General features: G+C 43.0%; 1 protein-coding gene and 1 long non-coding RNA gene across 4 annotated transcripts in view; one reads left to right on the forward strand and one right to left on the reverse strand.

The window, feature by feature from the left end:
* The window catches only part of LOC132364809 (uncharacterized), a 116,232-nt gene that overhangs the window by 63,965 nt on the left and 29,826 nt on the right, over positions 1-22,441 (forward strand). For both annotated transcript variants that reach the window (XR_009502921.1, XR_009502922.1), the window contains exon 4: positions 15,140-15,174. This is a non-coding gene — a long non-coding RNA (uncharacterized LOC132364809). The remainder of the gene's footprint in view (positions 1-15,139; positions 15,175-22,441) is intronic.
* CD86 (CD86 molecule) overlaps positions 1-22,441 on the reverse strand; it is a 60,634-nt gene that overhangs the window by 13,934 nt on the left and 24,259 nt on the right. For both annotated transcript variants that reach the window (XM_059921005.1, XM_059921006.1), the window contains exons 2-3: positions 12,496-12,545; positions 820-1,155 (exon numbers count right to left, since the gene is read on the reverse strand). In XM_059921005.1, the coding sequence (XP_059776988.1) occupies positions 820-1,155; positions 12,496-12,545 (386 nt within the window). The remainder of the gene's footprint in view (positions 1-819; positions 1,156-12,495; positions 12,546-22,441) is intronic.

The raw sequence follows: 22,441 nt of genomic DNA on the forward strand, positions 1-22,441 counted from the left end.
CTGGTCGTAAAAGGTTACATACTGTATGACTTCATTTATGTGACATTCACACAAAGATAAGACTATAAGATGCAAAACAGGGGTTATGGGTATAGAGAGGATATGACTATAAGGGCATAGCATGGGGAAATATTTTTAGGGTGCTGAAAATGATTTGTATCCTGTTTATATTGCTGGTTATATAAATCTATACATAAGTTCATGTTAATAGAACTGTACACCAAAATAAAAATAATTTTACTGTATTTTAATTTTAAAAAATCTGTAGTGACATTTAGGTTTTTCAAGGCCTGGAAAAACAAGGGAGCTGGTTTGTCAGCTTTTGGATTGTGTGCCTTGGGTTATTTCCCTCCTGTCTACTGGGCTTATGGTTGGGCAGCAAACAAGTCATAAGCAACCTCCAGGAGGCTGAAGGGAAATCCCAAATCAGCCAGCTGTCACCCTTGGTAGGAGCTCCAGGCAAAGATTTAGTAGGTGAGAACTCTTGGACTAAAGGAGAAAATGAATGTAAAAGAGATTTGAGACCTATATGGTTCATATAAACTTAAGGGCCAAATCACCCATGGTTTTCACTTAGCCACATTACCTTGGTTTAGTTAGCTCTATCTGGTCCCCAAAGCAGATTCTTACAGATCATTCAGAAGTAAACTATAAAAAGTACGAAGGACTCTTAGTTCCCTACTCCCAAGCCCTGCACTCCCTTCAAACGGGCTTCCCAGAATTGGCTGTCCTCTGCCTCTCTCGAGGCGGCCCTCTCCCCCACCTATTGCAGTCTCATCTGAGAAGGCCCCGGATCTGAACGCACCATTGGCTACATACCCAGCACTGACAGGTCAGAACTCATCTGGTGGATGGGAACCAGTCCTTGGGGTCCTTTATAATGGATGAAACATTGGTAAGAGCCCTTGTCCTTGATCTGAACCTTGTGGAGTCGCAGTGTCCAATTGTCCTGGTCAAAGCTCGTGCGGCCTATATACTTGGGATGAACATTGTGAGGATTCTCTTGGCCTCTGTACAGCTCATAGAGAACCAACTTATTCTGGTCCTGCCAAAATATCACCAGCACATCCAGGCTTAGGTTTTGAGAGTTTGGAAAGTGGCATGGCAGGTCTCCAGTCTCGTTGAAAAATGCCTGACTTTCCAAGGAAGCAGCACCTAAAAGAAGGAAAGGTGGAAAGTGGGGAAAGAGACACAAGAGGGAAGAAAGAAAGAAAAAAAAAAAACCAGAAACTCCGTTTCTCTTTATACAATACCCTGATGCTATCTTATCAGTAATGATCTTGAAGAAGTAGATATTAGACTCTGGAACTGTGCATACACATTGGCGTGTGCAGAAAGGAAGGGGCTTTTGTCCTTGCTCTATTGCTAACTGGGTGGCCTTGTGCAAACTGCAACTCCTATGAGGCTCAGTTTCCTTATCTGTTTAATGAAGGGGTGGACTAAATGTTCTAAGGTTCTTTCCAGTACTATGGTTCTGTGAATTTAAATCCCAGAACACAGAAAATCAGCAAAGTTAGACAACTCATTCACCCATTGGTTACTTCCCTATAATCTGAATATTGATTCTCTTCACTGTAGCTGTTACAGGCTCCATTACTTCTTCACCATGACCAAAAGCTCCCTTCTCCCCTCCCTATCCCCTTATCCCTTGGCCTGCTGTGGTGAAAAGAGTTCTGATATCCCTCCTTTCATTATGCCTCGGTAGCTGGGGATCAGAGTGAATAATATCTTTGAAATTCAAATAGTTCCCTTTATAGAGTTTCCCTCATGACTGCTGCTCCCATGGCCAGCTCTCCCAAGGGTATAAAACAGTTTGGAAATGACACAAATGGTCAATCAAGGCCTCTATTCTGTGACCTCTCTAAGCTCTTTCAGAGATCAGAAAGGGAACTGGGCAGATTTGATGGTTGTTTTGGGATTGTGGTGGTCGAAGACCATTTAAGGTACATGAATGAAATGCTGGAAATGAATCATAAATGGGAAGGTGAGGATGTACTTTTGGAGTACTGGGGAATCCCCAGGTACCACAAATTTGCTCTCCCCAGGATGCATTGCTTTTGGAAATGTTTTCAACCCCTGGAGAATGTGCTGGGAGAGTTCAGAGAAAGGCTTTCATCCCTGAGGGCATATTGGGGTTTGTGGAGGGATTTGGGTCTCCTCACTCCTTAAATGTGATTGATTATAGGGTCTCTGTAAGACCTATTCTGGATCACAGAATTGCTTGAGACCCAGCCAAGAAATTAAGTAGTGGTGAGTGAGAAGTGCAGGGTTAGGGGAGAAATGCTGTTTCTTAGTTAATATGAAGTTAGACGCCACCTTGGGGAGGGAGTTAGGATGGGTTCTAAGTAAAGCTTCATCATTCCAGACTTCAGTAAAGGGATGTTGACATTAAGGAGGAAAGGAGAAGCAGGTTGGTGAGGGAGATGAGAGGAGTTATCTGAGGTGTTCTTTCAGGGGTGGTAGGAGAAATTAAATTGATCTGATCAATAGGTTTCTCTTCTAAGAGGGAGTAGAAGAGAAATAACAGTGACATGCACTTGGTGAAATTGAACTGTGTGCAGAGTGGCCCAGTGAGAACCATAATCAAGGGGGTGGGTGCCTGGGGTGGTCTTGAACTCTATGGGAAGGGACTCCAGTCATCAGTGAGAGTCGGCACAAGTTTGAATCACTGCCTATTGCACTACACTCACTAGAAGCCTGTGAAGCCCTTGAAAGCAGAAAGTACAGTCTGTACAAGATGCATTCCCATATTGGAGGGAGGCGGGAAAACTACCTGGGTACCTGGAACAGTGAAAGGGGGACCTAAAGAAGACTTACTGTGTTCAGTAACTACTTATCAGGCACTCCTAGGGTGCTGCTACTCCGCTGCTAAACTCTGAATGATAATGTAAGGGTGTCACCTACTGTAAAAGCTTCTAGCAACTATCTCTGGGGAAACTCATGCTGGTTTTATCACTAACTTGCCATATGATATAGAGCAGATGACCTGGTGGAGAAACCAAACACATAGTTGAAAATTCTGCCAGTTAACAGTCACCATTATGTTATTATTCAGCAGTGCCTCTGGCCTGGAAATGACTTTGCCTTTGGCTTCTTCTGTCTTCCTAATTTAGGGTTGCTTCCCTACAGAGCCTCACAGAGCCTTTTCTCCTGCCCACCCATTCTCTCCACTCACAGAGGGGTCCAAGACCCAGGCTGCCTCTCCCAAAGATTATACGGAATTTTTCCACCCATGTAACTGCTCCCCTCTCACCTGCCAACCAAAAGTGTGGTCTGTGCTCTAAAGGCATCGGCATCCCCAAGGGGATGCAGAATCCCTGGCCCCACTCCAGACCTTCTGAGTCAGAATCTGCATTTTTAACAGACCTCCAGTTTGAGAAGCTGCAATAGAGTATTTCTATCTCTGCCTCCAGAGTGGAACAGACAGATGACGGAACAAGAAAAATTTGTTTCCATCCACCCTTCCCCAAACCCTGTCTCTTCACCCTGGGGTGGAAATCACTCTGAAGTCCATTCTGAGTGGAACTGAAAGTATTTCACAACTTACACTCCATAGTTCCTCACCAACCACTGGCTTCCATGACATCACTTAGAGCTATGCATGCTAATTGCCTCTCTGACGATATGGGGAAGATTTAGCTCAAAGTCTGTTTTTTCTAAGTGGCGTCAGGCCTCCCCTGTTATGACCCCAAACCTTACGCCACCCAGCTATGGGACTTGCTGGGCTCCACTGGAGGGTAAGCATTGAGATTCTCTCTCTTCCCTAGCACTTGAGTCATAGAAATGGTCTGGGTCTAGTTATAACTGGTTGCTATGATGATGTTAGGAGCTAGGCACTCAAGAATCCATCTAGACACCTCCCTAATCAGCTGGAGACTTTTCTTTCAAAGGATACTTGAGGACGTCATCAGCAAGAAACTGTTTGGCTGTCAGACAAAAACTACAGTCTTCTAACTTTGTGAGGTTTCTGACCCCACCTGGGACTTCAGTCTTCCCCAGCTACTACCCCGCATGCATGTCTTATGTATTCTAGGGTCATATCTTCCTCATATTACTATGCTTATCTGTACTCATGAATTTCCCTTCTTTTACTAAACTTCCTCCAAAGCTTTACTAGGCCCTCTGGAAGCCTCATTCCATTGTAATAAACTCCTCTATGTCTTCAACCTCTTCATCAAATGTTTCCCCCAGGGTTGTGCTTTCACTGAAATCTGGCCCAACCCAAAGAATGTCACATGCCTCCAGCCACTGCTTGTTTTATCACACGTCAGAGGGACCTTGAGCAACACTCTTCCCCTTTTGAGGTGTTCTCCTCCCTCACTGCTGTTAGCTACTAATCATTTGTCACTACTTCCTTGCTCACTGAAGATTTTTGGCATTAGATGTAAGGTCTTTCTTTCCAATCAATTATTCCTATCAAAGTGGGTGACTTTGGCATGGATGAGTTTACCAACACCCCTGCCTCAAAGTTCTTTGATCTTTCCCACTTCAAAGATCTTCATCCACAGGCTATTTCAGCAGCCCCTTTCCCATGACATAATCCTAAACCTTATCACCAAGAACACCTCTGCCCCTAGAATCTTAAACCTCAATGTACCAATCTCTGTCCAGAAGATATTTTCCACCGAGATTTGCTCTTGATTACTCTACCTACATCTGTTCTTCAACTTTATCAAGACCTCAGCTCTGTCCAGTCTAGACCCTATAATGCAGTGCTTTCCAAAAGCACTCTCGTAATAGGTAGCTAGTATGACTGAGAAACTGAATTTTCATCTTATTTAATTTTAACTAATTTAAATTTAAATAGCCACATGTGGCCGGTGGCTGTCATATTGGATAGCACAGTGATAGAATATTTTTTCAGTCATTCTCTTGCAAGCAACTTCAATCATCTTGCCCCTTTGTGCAGATTTCATCCCAAGAACAATCTACTTTTGATCTACATATCTGTTCTTACGACTGAATGTTTGAGCACTCCTGGAGGAAATTATGCAGTTGATCAGACTGGTGACATTACAAATTGGTAGTCTCTAGTTCCACTTAACTTGGCCTCTGGGCTGCTCACCCGGCTCTCCACCCTCTCCCTTCCTCACAGCAGTTACTTCAGCAGTACCCTCTGCTACTGCTTTTAGTTTCTCTTTCTCCTATTTTTTTTTTTTACATCTTTATTGGAGTATAATTGCTTTACAATGGTGTGTTAGTTTCTGCTTTATAACAAAGTGAATCAGCTATACATATAATACATCCCCATATCTCTTCCCTCTTGCATCTCCCTCCCTCCCACCCTCCCTATCCCACCCCTCTAGGTGGACACAAAGCACCGAGCTGATCTCCCTGTGCTATGCGGCTGCTTCCCACTAGCTATCTATTTTACATTTGGTAGTGTCTATATGTCCATGCCACTCTCTCACTTTGTCCCAGCTTACCCTTCCCCCTCCCCATGTCGTCAAGTCCATTCTTTAGTAGGTCTGCGTCTTTATTCCCATCCTGCCCCTAGGTTCTTCATGACCATTTTTTTTTTTGATTCCATATATATGTGTTAGCATACGGTATTTGTGTTTCTCTTTCTGACTTACTTCACTCTGTATGACAGACTCTAGTCAACTCTCTGAAAGAGTAAGTGGAGATTGCTGCCTCCACCCCCAGCCTCTGTCCCCACCTCTCTGCTGAAACTTCCCTGGCAGATGTTGTCAGTGGCTTCCCCCCACTGCCAAACGCAGAACACTTTTCAGACCTCATCTTCTCTGACCATGCTGTTGAACGCCACACTGTTGGCCGTCTCTCCTTCTGAAACTCTATTCTTTCCCAATCTCTGACATCCTGGTCAGTTTTCTCTCGTCACTCCTTAAATGGTGACTAGGGCAGGGATGGTTCTCCAGAAGTTTTCATGGCTGAGATGGTATTTCTGTTAAGATTAGCTTTGCTTTGATCTCATGCTCACCATGGATCCCACTATAGATATAAATATGATGTATATACAATTATGTATATTTATATATTATAGATATATAATGTCTGTATATTTTATAAAATATAGAACTATATGTTATATGAAATATGATCTATTAAAATATATGAAGCATCATATAATGTAAAATGTAAATGTAAAATGTAAAACACATCATTACATGTCAAAAAGTTCAGCTCCTGGTAAGTCCAAGCCATCAGATTACACTACCCACTGCTCCCAGGGTCCATCTCCTCCTAGGCACCTGGCTTCTCCATCACTGCCCTTGCCTAGGCGATTTCAGCCTCTTGCACACAGTGCCTAGCTTCCACTTTCTTGTCCTCTTTTCCTCCAGTATCTTGTTGCCCACTCTACCCCAGCCATTTCCTCCCTGGACCAGACCCCAGACCCTATTGTTACCACTGCACCCCATAAAAACTCTCAATATCAAGCGTCTCACCTTGTGGCCACCACCTCTTATCTTTTCATTCCATTCTTTCTTCTACTGCCACTCCATCAATTCTCCCACCTCACTGGGATATATTATGAATTGGAATATTTCTCACTGTATCTGCAGATACTACCCTAGGCCAAGCCTCCATTACGTCTTGATTAGATAGTTGGCAATTGCCTCCTAACTGATCTACCTACTTCCACCCTTGCCCACAAATCTAATTCCTTAAGCCCAATTGATCCTTTAAAATATGTCTCAGATGGTATAACCCTCCTGTTCTAAAGTCTCTGATGACTTCCCACCACTCTGAAAATTATATCCAACTCCTTTCCCATCACACTGAGAACTATACCCCCAATCCTTCCCATGACCTACAAAGTCTTATGTAATCTGGCCCCTGGTACCTCTCAGACCTCTTCCCTTCACTTACTCTGCCCCAGCCATACTGGCTTCCTTGCCATTCCTCCAAAATGCCAGGCACATTCTATCACAAGGCCTCCCCCCTTCACTCTTGTTGCACAGCCAAGAAGGCATTGCAGTCTCTGAAGGGAGTTGCAGTCAAGGACTCGGCCCTGTCACTGGCCAGTCACGCTCCTTCACATATTTATATTTGTAGCCCAGGCACCTTCGTTCCTCAGTTTCTTTATTTGGGGCCTCGGGCAGAGGTCTTCTTCAGATGCTTCTGCTCAGGCTGCCTTATGGTAGGAGGGAAGGAGGACCTTGGAGACACTTTCCCCATGGAGCCTTACTTTTCCCCAGCTGACTCAGTATTTCTACTCTTAGCCCTTTCCCCTCATCCTTCCCTTCCACCTCTCCCCAGGGTCCATAAAACTGCTGGAGCCTTTTGTCTGGGGCTCCCTCAACAGTGAGAAGAACCCCCATGTCTGTGATGATCCACCTGACCCTTGACTGGTGTGCTGCACAGAGAGAGAAAGAAATAAAAATGTGGAAGAACAAGTTAAGGGTCAAGAGGAGTTAGTCTGAGAAGCTCTAGTAGTTTCTAGAAGAAGAGAATGCGAGGAATGGTAGAGAAACAATATTTAAAGAGATAAAGATTGTGACTATTCAAAATGGAGAAAGACACAAGTCCTCAGATCAAAAGTGTATTCTCGGGACTTCCCTGGTTGTGCAGTGGTTAAGAGTCCACCTGCCAATGCAGGGGACACGGATTCGAGCCCTGGTCCGGGAGGATCCCACGTGCCGCGGAGCAACTAAGCCCCGTGCGTCACAGCTACTGAGCCTGTGCTCTAGAGCCCGCGAGCCACAACTACTGAGCCCACGTGCCGCAACTACTGAAGCCCGTGCGCCTAGAGCCCATGCTCCGCAGTGGGAGGGGCCACCGCAATGAGAAGCCCACGCACTGCAAAGAAGAGTAGCCCCCGCTCGCCGCAACTAGAGAAAACCCGTGTGCAGCAACAAAGACCCAACGCAGCCAAAAAAAAAAAAAAAAAGTGTATTCTAAGTACCGAGTAAGATAAATGAGAATAAATCCACACCTAGATATGTTGTGGTGAAGCTGCTAAACAAAAAGCATAAAATATTTTTTCAAATTTACAAAGAAGAAGAATTGAATTGAATCTTTTCATTCTTTAAAAAAACGAAGAAAGAATACCTATAAAACAATGACAGAATGAAAGCTCCTTAGCAACCATAAACCAAAGAAGACAATGGGGCAATAACTTCTGAATGAGTAAAACACACACACATACAAATAAAGCAAATTACAGCATTTCAACCCACTGGACTAATACAATTTCAAAAATTATAAAAATGAAAAGAATTTAGAAACATGAGAAAGTGTGTATGAAGAAACAATATTGAATAGAACATATTCAGGGATTTGCCTATATATTGTGGTCACAACTATATATAACTATTTTTACTCTCTTGTCTGTTACACTGTAGTAAGGACCAGAGGAGTGACTTTTTTTTTTTCTATTTTTTTAAAGTTTTTTTTTTTTGATGTAGACCATTTTTAAAGTCTTTATTGAATTTGTTACAATATTGCTTTTGTTTTATGTTTTGGTTGTTTTGGCTGCGAGGCATGTGGGATCTTAGCTCCCCGACCAGGGATCGAACCCACACCCCCTGCCTTAGAAGGCAAAGTCTCAACCACCGGACCACCAGGGAAGTCCCAGAGGAGTGATTTTTAAGTAGTGGAGGGAGTTGAATACTTTTTAGTGGAGACATCTATAGGGAGAATGAATGAAAGAAAGAGTGAAAATGAAACCAAGAATGGGTAAATACTCTTAGAGACTGTTGAAAGAGTTTTCATAATTTTGAGGTCCTGGAACTTGGCCCTATGACTGGCAATGACTATAAAGGAAGGGCTACAAGTGTTTTTGTTTCTGTAAATCTTAACAGTACTGAGGGGGCCAAAATCCTGAGTTGCATACTCTGGAAATGGTATTAAGATCTCTCACAGAGTAAAAACAAGCCACAGTCTCTCAAACTCTTGCTCCTTCCCAGAGTAGTCTGTTTGCCATTGGAGCCTCTCTTGTTCCCTACAAATTTCACTCTTGCTCCCAATCAGCCCTCTACTTATCCTATTCAGTGACCATCTTCCACTAAATTAACTTGTCTGACAGCCCATTCTCTCTGGAACCTACTAAATACTCTACTAAAATGATCCACTACTTCGGAAGTAAGATACTCCCTACTGGGGAGCAAACATCTATTTCAGAGGCCTCTGAGACAGTACCTTAACATAAAGGGGTGACTCCAATAGGAGAACTACTAGGCTCCATGACAATTCTTTGGGAATTTGGGAATTACGTCTGAACTATCTATCTATTCACCTCTGTGATTATAGTGACAACTATCAACAGCAACAGGAAGTGGGAGTCAAAGTAATCATATAAACATAATCCTCATGCAGCCACCCATGTAGGAACCTGCAGAAATCTGGGAGGAAACAGTAGACCTTTACACAAGATACGAAATGAGGGTTTGAGCCAATTTTATGTAAACCTTAAAGTGAATGAAGACCCCCAACTATACTCCTGGTACATTAATTGAACCAGAGGTATTGTTCAAGAGAAATGAGAAGCCTTAGGACCCAGAAAACCCCCAGACAATAAGAGCAACCATAAAAAGTCAAACTAGGAAGAAACTTCCTCCTGATACGTGAGCTATTGATTTTCCAAATACCACTCTGACTCCAGCTTTAAGTGCTACTGGAGGTGCTGGGATAGCAGTCAACAGAGCTGGACAGTTAGAGGTGCCTTTGCAAGTGGCACTTCAACATTCCTTTAGCTTTATGAATACAAAGCACAAATTATAACCTAATTCTGCAAGGCCATGGCTGCCCTCTCGCCCTTTTAGGTTTTAAACTCTCATCCAGTTTTCGCCTCATGGGCCAGGGCAGCAACTGTAATGTCTGATTTCCATGACTAGGGGAGGACACAAAACATATGGAGGGAAAAGGAGAAACAGAATTATTTCACTGTACTGTTTTACCTCTGCTGTCAAATGAATTATTCAGCCCTGCATTTTTGCTGTGGATTATCTGGGTCAATTGCATCTCCTTTCTCCCTTTGGATGCCTGCCTATGGGCAGGTCACTGCTTGCCAGCCCAGCAAGCAGAGATGTGCCCTGAGAAGATACTTTTTCATTCTTTAAAAAAGAATGAAATCTGTTTTATTGTTATTTTTAATCGTGTGTTAAATATTGGCAATGTTATCTTCCAATCAGGTGTCACCATTTTCCTATCCCACTTTAAATTTCTACTGCCAAAAATATAACTACTATTCTCTCACCACCATAAAGCTTAAATGACTTCCATTTGGGGGAGTTATTTTTAAAGTTTCAATATTGATAATTCTCTTTTTAGAACTTAGGAAGTATCCAAGCAGTTTCAAATGCAAGGCAAGGGCAAAAGTGACACCTGGACTCAGTTTTGATAAGGTTTCTCAGTTTTATTCTCACTTTCCATGTGCAGAGTCAGAAAGTTTGGGGTGGTGGTGGTGGTGAATGGTATCTCAATCCAGACTTTTCTGAAAAACTGTTTCCAGAACATTTTTCTTTCTTCTCTCCCAAGTCATAAGAGCTGGGCTGGTCACTGTATGAGAAGGGCCAGGACCCGAGCTCTAGGGACAGCTAAGGTGTCAGCTGGGAAGGTAGAGGATGTACCTGGTGGGGAACTTGTGAACTTGGCTAAGGCACAAGCCACCTTATCTATCAAAGCTGTTTGAGTCCCCAAGGGACAAATCCTAGTATTATGGAGAGTTCCCTAGCAAGAGTTAGGAGGAACAGCATAATGTCAAGGTGAAGTGAAGAGAGGCTGAATCTATACCACTGGGTGTGAATCCAAGCTCTGCCACTTCTTAGCAATGTTGTCTTAGGCAAATTACTTAACCTCTCTGGGCTTTAGTTTGCACAGCTGTAAAATGGGGAATCATAACAAGACCTAAAGCAGAGAGTTATGATGACGTTTAAGTGAGTTAATATTTATAAAATGCTTAGAACAGTACCTGGCACAAAGTAAGCACTACATCTGTGTATTTGTCAAATAAATAAAATAAGAAGTGGGATGGGAAGGGGTTCTTGCTGGATAATGTCCTGCGAAGCTTTGTTTTATCCCCTTTCTCTCTTGCTCTTGCTCACACATAACTTCTACCTCCCCAAGAGCTAGAGTAACATGTCATATTGGTGCTGGGAGGTGGAAGCTGCTGTTATGACCTAAGTCAGTAAAGTGATCAGTTAGCCCATCTATAGATCAGGCAGCTCATCTATAGCACAGACCCAACAAGCTCCAAGGTGCTAAACAGAAAACACATCACAAAAGGCCTGTCCCAGCCAGCATCAATCTGAGGGAGCATCTCTCCCTTGTAGCCTGACTCCTTTTACCCACAGCAGGGACAAGGACAGTGGCCAAGGGCCTGGTGTGTGGCTATCGGAAGGAGGTAAGCTCGTGGCCGGGCCAGTTAGTCAGGGGCAGCCTGTGTGCCGTTGTAGCCAAACAGCAGGCTGGGCTCCCCCTCCTTGTCTGCCCCACACCAGGACCGGATGCCTTCCCTCTCGGTGCTAAGGGTGGGGAAAACAGGCAGCAGGAAGGGGATGGGCCAGGAGAAACTAAAGGCACCCAGTCGCAGGAAGGGCCGCAGGAACCTCGGCCAACCCCAGTTTACAGATGAAACTGAAACTCAAAGAGAGCAGTAAACAGGGAAGATCTGAGTTTTGTGAGGCCTGACACTTCTAAAATTTCTTTTGATGGGGAAGAGCTCTTTCAGAAAAAGAATACAGAACACAAAACAAAATGCCCATGGCCACTACAGTGCCACTCAACATGGGGAGAATGTGATAGAGAGAAAAGTCGAAAAGTTGCAGTGGAAAGAGACAGTGGTCTTAACTTATTGTGGTTAAAATATCTTATTAATGAACATTTTACTAAGGCTTAAGACACAGGACCACACTGTTAGGGCTCCTCCTGGGGTCTCGGAGGGGCTTGGAAAAAGCTGTGCAAGTGAGGAGCCCTGAAGCTTAGTCCCTTAGCTTGATGGTAAATCAGCTGATACAATTAGCTGAGGGTCACTGAAGCAGGTGGTAGCAGAGCTGGGTTTCTTGATCCTCCCAGTAATCAGTGCCAACTATGATCTATGGGCACGGGCTGGTGGGGAGGGCAGTGGATTGGGGGGGGTAGAGGGAAGGTAGGGAACCAGAAAAACAATGATCGCTAGTGGAAGGAGACTTTTAGAAGCCTGTCAGCCATTTCCTAAAAGTGTGAGAATGCCAGAAGTGGGAACAGAGGAGCAGAAGAGTTAAGCCTCAGGCGTGTCACAGTAGGGACCCTCCCCCAGCTCCCTGGGCACCGGTGGACAGGCCAGTCTACCCTCCTCTGTGCATCCAGGAGCACGGGTGTGAGACGACAGAAGGTGTAGGGCTGCACCTCACGCTGGGCCCGCCATCAGCTGAGATACTTGTTCTCGATTGTGATACTTCCTTCTTCTCCATGAAAGTCTTTTGCATGTGGTATTGTGAACGCTGAATAGAAAGTGAGTAAAACCCATCAAGTCTCAAACCCCAGCTTGTAGGTCAGGATCATCGGGAGACAGTGGGAGGATTCTAGGACTTTATAAAGCCAGAGGGTGCTTACCAGACAGCAGGAGGGCCATCACAACGAGAGTGTTTCTCAGTCCCATAGTGCTAAAGTTAAAAAAGAGAAGATAAAACTTGATTAGAAAATGAAACCAAAAACCAAAATATAACAAGTGGAGTTTGAAATTCACTTCGGCCCATGGGTGTGGCAGAGATCAAACAGTGTGTACACCAAAGCCATTTTCTTTTCCTCCTAACCCCACAGACACGCCCTATTTCCCAGTCTCCCCACCCCATGTTAGGTGGGCCATGTGACTGGTTTTTGGCCAATGGAATTGTGGGCAGAAGTGACAGGTGTTACTTCCAGATACAGCAGCACTAAAGCCTCTCTCTTGCCTCCTTCCTCTGCCTTCTTGGATACAGAGGATCTAGAGGAGGAGTCCAAAGGCCTAGAAGATGGCAAAGCCTCACTATGAAAGAAGCTGGTTTGCCAGACAAATTAATAAAACAGCTCTCAACACCCCACAGTGATCTATATTGGACTGTGACGTGAGCAAAATATAAAACTTTATTGTGTTAAGCTAATGAAATTTTGGGAGTTGTTTACTGCAGTAGCTAGCATTACTTATCTTGACCAATAAATGGGTATGGCGGGGCAAATAGAAAGTATTTATGTTTAGAAATCAATTTTTCTTTGGCTTCCTTGTGGTTTTCAAACTTTATTGTGCACAAAAATCATCTGGAGGGCATGTCAAAGCAGTTTCCTGGGCCTTGTCCACAGAGATTCTGATTTAGTAGATTGAGTGAAACCCATGACTAACAAACTCACAGGTGATAGTGATGCTGCTGGTCTGAGGACCCCACTTTGAGAACCACTGCACTAGAGTGTTCACTTATCTACATGATGGAGCCAAGGAAAATGACAGGCATTGCTCCATAAACTCCATCCTCTCTTTTTAACTCTCCTGCCCTCTGTCTTTCTTCATTCACCCACTTACCCCAACTTAGACCAAAAAGGCTGTAGAGTGGCTTACAGGGAAGCACAGAATAGGAAAGATGACCAACATTACAAACAGGGGAAAAGCAAACCAAATGCAGGAATATAAAATGGAGCCCAGTACAAGGCAAATGCTAAATGCTTACCATAGAACTCTGCCCACTTTGCACGGTGTGGGTCACAAGTTCGGCTTGTAGCTTTTTTAACAGCCAAAGAGAAAAGGTAAACCTAATTGGTACATTAATTTACAGATCTGTCCATGAGATAAAAACAAACCAATGCTCAGGGGTAAGTGTGCAACTATTCCTGATGCAATAGCAGAAATTTCTTTCTTAGGGGTGATTTGTCTAGAAGCCATCCCTGATGACTTTGGGCTAGACTAGACACCCTTCCTTTCTTTTCCCATAGCACCCAGCACACAGCTTTGGGCCAAAAGTGTCCGTTTCTTCCCTTCTGGACTATAACCTTTCTTTTTTAATTAAAAAAATTTTAGTAGATCATACCTGCACATGGTACTAAATTTAAAATGTAAAGGTGATAAATAGTGGAAAGCAACTCACTCCCAACCCTGCCCCCTAGCAGTCTGATTTTCCCCCATAGAAATAACTGGAGTGACCACTGATACCTGTTAGCAGTTTCTTGCCTCTACTTGAAGTTATTTTAGGCAAAACGAAATGAAAACTTATACCCATATTTTTTTCATTTTATTATAAAACACAAATGTTAGCATACTATAACGCAGTTTTGCACACTAACCACTCCCCTGGAGATTGTTCTGTATCCGCACGTACTGAGTATCCTCATTCTAACATTCGCATATTATTCCGGTGTATTCTATTGGATGGCAATAATTTACTTTACCAGCCCCTATCAATAGACGTTTAGGTTTTTCCAATCTTCTGCTGCAATGAAAAACCTTGATCATATGCCAAATCACATATGTGAGAGTAAGCTATCTTCCTAGAAGCAGAATGCCTTGACCAAAAGGTCAAAAGGTAATTGCAATTTTAATCTTCACAGATACTGAAAAATTGTTCTCCCCTAAAATTTTATGTTTATGCTCCCAGCAGCAAAACATGAGTGTGCTTAGTTTCATGTAGCTTTTGCCAACAAAGGTTTCTAATTTGCGATCTTTATCAATAGGGAAGGTTAAAATGACATATTGTAATTTTTAAAATTTTTTTGTTGTCATGAAATACACAAATAAATAAAATTTACCATCTTACTCATTTTTTGAGTGTACAGTGGTATTAAACACATTCACATTGTTGTGTAACTATCACCACCACCCATCTCCAGAACTTCTTTCATCTTGCAAAAATTAAACTCTGTACCCGTTAAGCACTAACTCCACACTCTCCCCCACCCCTTCGTCCCTGGCAACCACCATTCTACCTTCTGTCTCCATGAATCTGACTACTCTAGGGACCTCATGTAAGTAGAATCAGACAATATTTGTCTTTTTGTATCTGGCTTATTTCACTTAGCGTAATGTATTTAAGGTTCAACCATGTTGTAGCATATGTCAGAATTTCCTTCCTTTTCAAGGCTGAATAATATTCCATTGTATTATATGCCACATTTTGTTTATCCTTTCAACTGTTGATGGACATCTGAGCTGCTTCCTCCTTTTGGCTGTTGTGAATAATGCTATGATCATGGATGTGCGAATATCTCTTTGAGACCTTGCTTTCATTTCTTTCAGGTATATACTCGAAAGTGGAATTACTGGATCATATGGTAATTCTATTTTTAATTTTTTTGGGAACTGCCATATTGTTTCTCATAGCGGCTGCACCATTTTACATTCTCATTAACCATGCACAAGAGTTGCAATTCTCCACATCCTTGCCAACACTTGTTATTTTCTGTATTTTTTTCTTTAGTACCCATCCTAATGGGTGTGAGGTGGTTCTCACTGTAATTTTAAAATGAATTTCTTTTATTTTGAGTATGAGCGTCTTTTCAAATGTATGAGAGATAATATTTCCTGTTCCATATCTGTACATTTCTTTTTCCTACTATTAACTTGGGTCTTTGACCTTTTTTTTTATTGATTTCTAGGAGCTTTTATATTTAAAAAATTAGTGCTGATTAGTAAACAATTAGAAAATTAGTGCTTTGTGACAGTGAATTGCAAATATATTCAGTTTGCTGAAGCACACAGTAGGTGTTCAGTCTATGCACCTCATGCTCTCTCCCAATTGCTCTGCCTTCCTTCCAGTGATTTCAATAGGTTTCAGAACTCGGGCATTATCTGTTGGGCCAAAGCTGGCACCACTCAGTGGTAGAGTCTGGAAAAAGAGTTCTCTGTTTTTTTAATTGAAGTATAGTTGATTTACAACACTGTGTTCATTTCTGATGTACAGCCTAGTGATTCAGTTATATATACATATATATATTCTTTTCAGATTATTTTCCATATAGCTTATTACAAGATATTGAATATAGTTCCCTGTGCTATACAGTAGGACCTTGTAGATTATCTATTTCATATATAGTAGTTTTTATCTGCTAATCCCAAACTCCTAATTTATCCCCGCCCCCCTTCCTCCTTTGGTAACCATAAGTTTGTTTCCTATGTTTGCGAGTCTGTTTCTGTTTTGTAAATAAGTTCATTTATATCATTCTTTTTTAGATTCCACGTGTAAGTGATATCATATGATATTTGTCTTTTCTCTGTCTGACTTACGTCACTTAGTATGATAATCTCTAGGTCCATCAATGTTGCTGCAAATGGCATTTTTTCATTCTTTTTTATGGCTGAGTAATAGTCCATTGTATATATGTACTACATCTTCTTTATGCATTCATTCATCTGTCAGTGGACATTTAGGTTGCTTCCATGGCTTGGCTATTGTAAATAGTGCTGCAGTGAACATTGGGGTGCATGTATCTTTTTGAATTAGAGTTTTATCCAGATATATGCCCAGGAGTGGGATTGCTGGATCATATGGTAAAGGGGTTCTCTATTTGATTCCTGTGCACTTCCTCATCCTAAATCACCGCCAGCATCCTATTTATCATAGAATCTGAGGACTGGGAACCCTTTGAGTCTGAACTCCCACCTAGTGTAAAAATCTCCCATTGTTTGCACACCAAATATCAGTATGCTTGACGTAATCAAAGATTTTTTTCCCCTGGGTGATGTGTCGAACAGGGACACACAATCAAAATTATATTTTGTTATAAATTTAATGAATCACCCTTAATTCAAATAATTACATGAAATTGGTACGGCCCTGGGAAATCCTGGACAGATGGGCCCTGTAATTCATGCAGTGGGGAGGAGCACTGGGTATGAGAAGGAAGTCAACATTGCTTCTGACTTCTCTGAGTGAAAAGCTTTCTTCCCCTGAGTGAAAAGCTGCCTCTCCTTAACTTCCTCTCATTGATACTGGTGGTGTTCTCTCAAACTATGCAGAGTAAGCCTACCACACTTCCATCTAAGCCCTTCATGGATTTGGGGGATAGAGATCATGTTTGTTCTCAAAATCCTGGCCCAGCAGTGACATTCCTAGTAAACTTCACTAACATCAATTTGGAGACTGCCCACCATCCTGGCCAACACTTTAGACACTTAGTTTATCAGAGGCCCTATTAAAATATAGGGCTAAAACACTTGAGAGTGACATGATTCTCTCTTACCCAGTATAAATGCCCCATGTAAAAAATTTCTCTCACCTCTAGCCATGGAGTGTGCGTGAGGGTGGAGGCTTGACTTAGGAAGCCAGTTTTCTTCAATGTCATCGGCTCTGAAGAAGAGCAAAAATGTCACTGCTTCCTGTGCAATGAACTCTTAACCCCAACTACGAGTCACTGCTTTTTCCAGAGGGCCTGAGAAGTAGACACTCTAGCCTTTGGAGGGAGAGAGCAAAAAGGGGAATGGGAGAGGAAAGAACCTAAGAATTTACAGGGAGGATTCTCTGAGAGGAGATTTCTGTCAGCTCTGAGCAGAGTAAAGTCTGTAGGTGTGTGAACTGGTCAAAAACCTAGAATGAGTAGCTTCCATTTAGCTGGAGGTTCACTTCAGAAACCAAAGTAAAGTACCCATCAGACACTACTTTCCCCTGCTTTACATACCTGGCCATCATAGAATGTGAGTGAGAGTCAGCTGAATGACTAAGTATATTATTATGCCTCACAACAAGGTGAGATTATTTCTCCCCGTGTTACAGATGAAGAAATGGAGTTTCAGAAAGGTTAGAGAACGTTCCAAGTCACCCGGAGGTTGAGATTGAGATTGAGAGGTTGAGATCCGAGGTTGAGATTTAAACCTGCACAGCCTCCTTGCATTCTTTTTAAATTCTTTTGAGGTAACATTGGTTTATAACATTATATAAGTTTCATGTATACAACATTATATTTCCACTTCTGTATACACTACAGCTTGCTCACCACCAAAAATTTAGTTTCCATCCGTCACTCACTGTGTTCTTTTTAACACTGGTGTAGTTCCTTTAAAAGTTCCAGCTGGTTTCAGATGTGCTGTAAGACCCAGTGAAAGGATCCCAGTTCTACCCTCTCAGGACAGCAGGGGAGCAGCACATCCCTGGGGCCAAGTGTGATGGTGGCTCCTGGAATCAGAGTGTGACACTCAGGGGGCCAGGCTGGGCTGGGGGTAGGAGGGAGCCATAAGTGTTCCTGTGTATCAGGAAAACTTCTGTCCTGAGCTGCCATTCAGTCCACAGATATTGCTTGAGCATCCACTATGTGCCAGGCGGAGAATGCTCCTCTCCACTCCAGCCCTAGACAGGTAATCAGTTTCCTGGCCTGGGCTGACCTCCAGACACATGTTACTGTGTTTCAGCTAAGCTTCACCTAGAAGAGCTCGGGGAACTACAGGTATTGGGGCAGAAAAAGGAGAGGATTAAGAAGAGCTCTTTTTCATCTCAGGTCTGCAGGAGGATGTGGGATCTAGTTCAGGCAAAAGGCAGTATGCAGAGGTGTGGTGCAGTGGTGGCCAGCCATGGCGTGGGACAGGGGAGCACAGACATGATGACTCAGGAAGTGAGAGAAGGATTCCAAGGCAGAAGTTGGGGAGCAACAAAAAAAGTTCCCTATTTCTCAACTTTGTCTAGAGTATTAGTGGTGATCAGGGCACCAGGAAAAATGCTGATAGGTTTGCTGGTGTCTAAGGAAGGTTGTTCATTGAGACTGTCTCCTGCAAACATGTAGTGAATTTGCTCAGCGTCAGGCTTGTTCTAGAGGTTATGGGGGAGTGTAAAGATGTGCAGGCCTTGGTTCCTGACCCAGCACTAAAAAGAGAAACAGAATGTCCACAAATAGCTACCATTCAAGCTCCAGGCCAGTGTGGAAGGTGGACTCTTTTATCTCCTCCTGGCACATACGAGAGTCCTTGCTCCGAGCGAAGCGGGAGACGCCACAACCTCCGTGGAGGGAGGACTAGATGGGCCTCAGCCCAGTGCTCAGGCCCTGGCCCTTTGCCTTCTGCCAGCTCACACTGTGACTGGACCAGCCAGGTGTGCTAGATGGGCACAGCCAGCCGGGTGAGAGGAGAGTGAAGGCCAGGAGGAGGACAAGGCTGCCCGGGGCTTTGGCTGGCCTCGGGGTGACGTGCTGCATGAATCACTTCTCGGGGCACCAGAACCTGAGGCTCTACCTTTAGAGGAGCTATGATAACCTCTGAGGCCCTGGGAGGAATAGGGTAGGCTTATTTCCTTTTTTACGAAGTTTCTGAACTGCAAAATAAGAAGGTTGCTGGGACTTGACTGTATCTGAATTTTAACTTCTGACAGGGTGTCTCACGATATGCTTGAGAGCAATGGAGAAACATGGGATATATACTCGTACAGTTACTTGGCAGAAAAGTTGCGCCCTAATGTCGTTCATTCATTTAACAAATATTTAGGGAGCCAGGCCTTGTGCTAGGTGCTGGGAACAGAATGATGAGCAAAACCAGAAAGGACTCCTCTTCATGTGGTTGCTTACGGTTTAGCAGAGGAGCAGGATAATGATCATACAAATAAATGTAAAATTACAATGATGACAAGTGCTACAGAGGAGAGGTTCATGGTACTTTGAGGGCCCATAGTAGGTCTAGTCTAAACTTTGAAGAATGATGTGATAGATTAAAGATGGACACATAGTCTTTGCTAATCTCCTCTCTTGAGTCTGGGCTGGCCTTAGACGCTTGTTTGACCAATAGAGTGCACTAGAAGGGATGTTTAGGATTTCTGAGGCTAGGTCAAAAGAAGCCTTGCAGCTTCTGTCTTTCTTGGAATACTCGTGTAAGATGTCCCACTACTGAGACCACCATGCTGGAGAGGCCATGTGTAGGTGTTTGGGTCAATAGACCCAGCTGAACCCAGCCTTCCAGCCATCTCTGCCAAGCCACCAGACATGTGAATAAAACCTTGAATCATCTAGATCAGAGGTCAGCAAACTGCAGCGTGAAGACCAAATCAGGCTATCACCTATTTTTACAAATAAAGTTTTGTTGGACTACAGCCGTACCCATTTATTTAATTATTATCTATGACTGCTTTTGTACTACAATGGTAGAATTGAGTAGCTGTGACACAGACCATATGGCCTGCAAAGCTGAAAATATTTTCTATCTGGCCTTTTATAGAAAAAAAAAAAATACTGACCCTTGCTCTAGATCAGCACTGTCTAACAGAAATATAATGCAAGCCACATAAGTAATTTGAAAATATCTAGTAGCCACATTAAAAAATTCAAAAAGAAATAGGTGAAATTAATTTTAATAATATGTTTTGTTTAATCCAATATTCCTAATATTATAATCTCAACATGTGATCAATATAAAAATTATTAATGGATATTTTACATTCTTTTTTCTGTACTAAATCTTCAGAATCTTGTGGGTATTTTAGACCTACAACAAATCTCAATTAAGATGAGCTACCTTTCAAGTGGTCAGTAGCTGCATGTGGCTAGTGTCTACTGAATTGGGCAGTGTACTTCCAGACTAGCCCATTCATCAGTTTAATACCACCAAGTGACCTCAATTGATGCCATGAGGACCAGAAAAATCACTCAGAAGCCTGCCCAAATTTCTGATTCCCACATTGTGAAAGAGTAAGATATTCATTGTTGTAAGCTGCTAAGTTTGGGGGCAGTTTGTGATGCATCAATAGGTAAACAGAACAGATTGAATAGGTGCTAAGTAGGTGAAGGGTTGGGGGGGTGACTTGGAAGGATGCTAGGCAAAGGAAATAGCATGTGCAAAGGCACTGAGGGCACATGAGAGGAGGTCAATGTGGACAGAGCAGTGGAGGACAAGATTGGAGAGGTCGGCAAGGGTCAGACCATACTCATTTTATGGGTCAGTTAAGGCTTTTGGTCTTTATTCTGAGAGCAACATCAACAGCAGAGGAGTGACATAATCAGGTTTGCATTTTGAAGATGACTGGCTGCTGTGTAGCAAATGGATAGTAGGGAAGCCAGGGCAGAGGCCAGAAAACCAATCAGTTGACTACTCTAGTTGTTTAAGTGACAGAAGATGGCCTATGGTTGTGGTGGCAAAAGTAGATAGTAGTTTATAGGTTCAAGCAGGATTATAGCCAACAGGATATGGTGATGGGTTAAATATGGGGAATGAGGACAAGGTATTGATTGATTGATTCACTCAACAACTGAGTGCCAGGAATCATTCTTGTTTAATAGACTCATACCATGGTGGATGCTGTGGGGCTCTGTTTTTTACTTTTTCACTTTCACATATTTAGTAAAACTATGAATGAAAGCACAGAAATCATACTTCTGCTTTCAAATGTGCAGATGTGCATAAAAATGTGCACAAGAATGAGCCAGATAGCTACTGGTCAGTTGGTAAGCTGAATTAATGTTTGTAAAGCCTGAAAAGAAAGTGTGATACTAGCATGCTGAATCTCAGGGTACACATGAAGATCTGCACTTAAGTGAAGTAGTTAAGTAGACAATAGAGAAGTAGCTTATCCATAGTAAATGTAAAAATCATATAAGCATTCGCATGGCAAGGCTAACCAAAAGTTAATTCACTCTTAGTGTAGAATGTGGTCACTGTGTTCTGTGCTAATCAGACCACATCACTTGTGGTATCACGGTCGGTTATACTTGAATGACAATGACAAGTTAGAGTTTATCAAGGGATTCACCAGGGAATAGTGAAAGTATGTCAAATGAGGAACAGTTAAAAGGCCTGGGGTGAACTAACTTAAAGAAGAGAAGCCTGCAAGTACCTGATGGCCCTCTGCAAATATTTAATGGCCCGCCCACAGGAAGACACATGCACTGTTGTTAAAGGGCCAGTAGTTCCAATAATTGGAAGTCACAGGGAGCCAGAGCTCAGCTTCAGATAGTGAAGAATTTTGAATAGAGTGGTACAACCAAGGACTGGACTTTCTTGTGAGGTAATGAGCTCCTCATCACCAGACTTGCTCAAGCAAAAGTGGGGTAATAATGCAGAGAGACATTTTAAGAGAGATGCTTGAATTGGGTGGGTGGTTGAACTTCATAACTTTTAAGTTTACCTTGAAGCTTCTCATTCCATTCCCAGGAGGGAGGAAAAATAAGGGAGAAAACCTGGACACACCACCTTTCCCTGCCCCCACCCAATCCCATTCCTCTTATTTTTAGCATAGTATATGGTAGGGTGCATTTAGAGGATCCCAGGGTCTGTGGAGGGTCTGCTGAGCTGACGTGTGGTCTAAGGCTTCAGAAGAGATGGAAAACAGCAAGCACTCCTATAGTCCGGAAGGGTGGGGTGAAGATGGTGATAACTGACCTGGGACTTAAAAGTAGGTCAGATTTGGTCTCAGAACTGTCCTCTGGTGACAGGAACAGAGTGAGCTAGGGGTGTTAGTGCTTGCTGGAGAGAGTCAGGTTCTGTTAGAGCAGGTGAGGCTTCTTCCCAGGGCTCCACCTAAGCCCACTCATTCTGATACTCCCACTCCAGAGAGCTGTCAGCCTCGGCCACTGCGTAACAGAATCTTTCTTGGAGAATTTCTGTCTTCCTTTCATATTAGCAATTGTTGATTGT

The sequence above is a fragment of the Balaenoptera ricei genome, chromosome 4 (assembly GCF_028023285.1).
Source record: "Balaenoptera ricei isolate mBalRic1 chromosome 4, mBalRic1.hap2, whole genome shotgun sequence".
Taxonomy (NCBI): domain Eukaryota; kingdom Metazoa; phylum Chordata; class Mammalia; order Artiodactyla; family Balaenopteridae; genus Balaenoptera; species Balaenoptera ricei.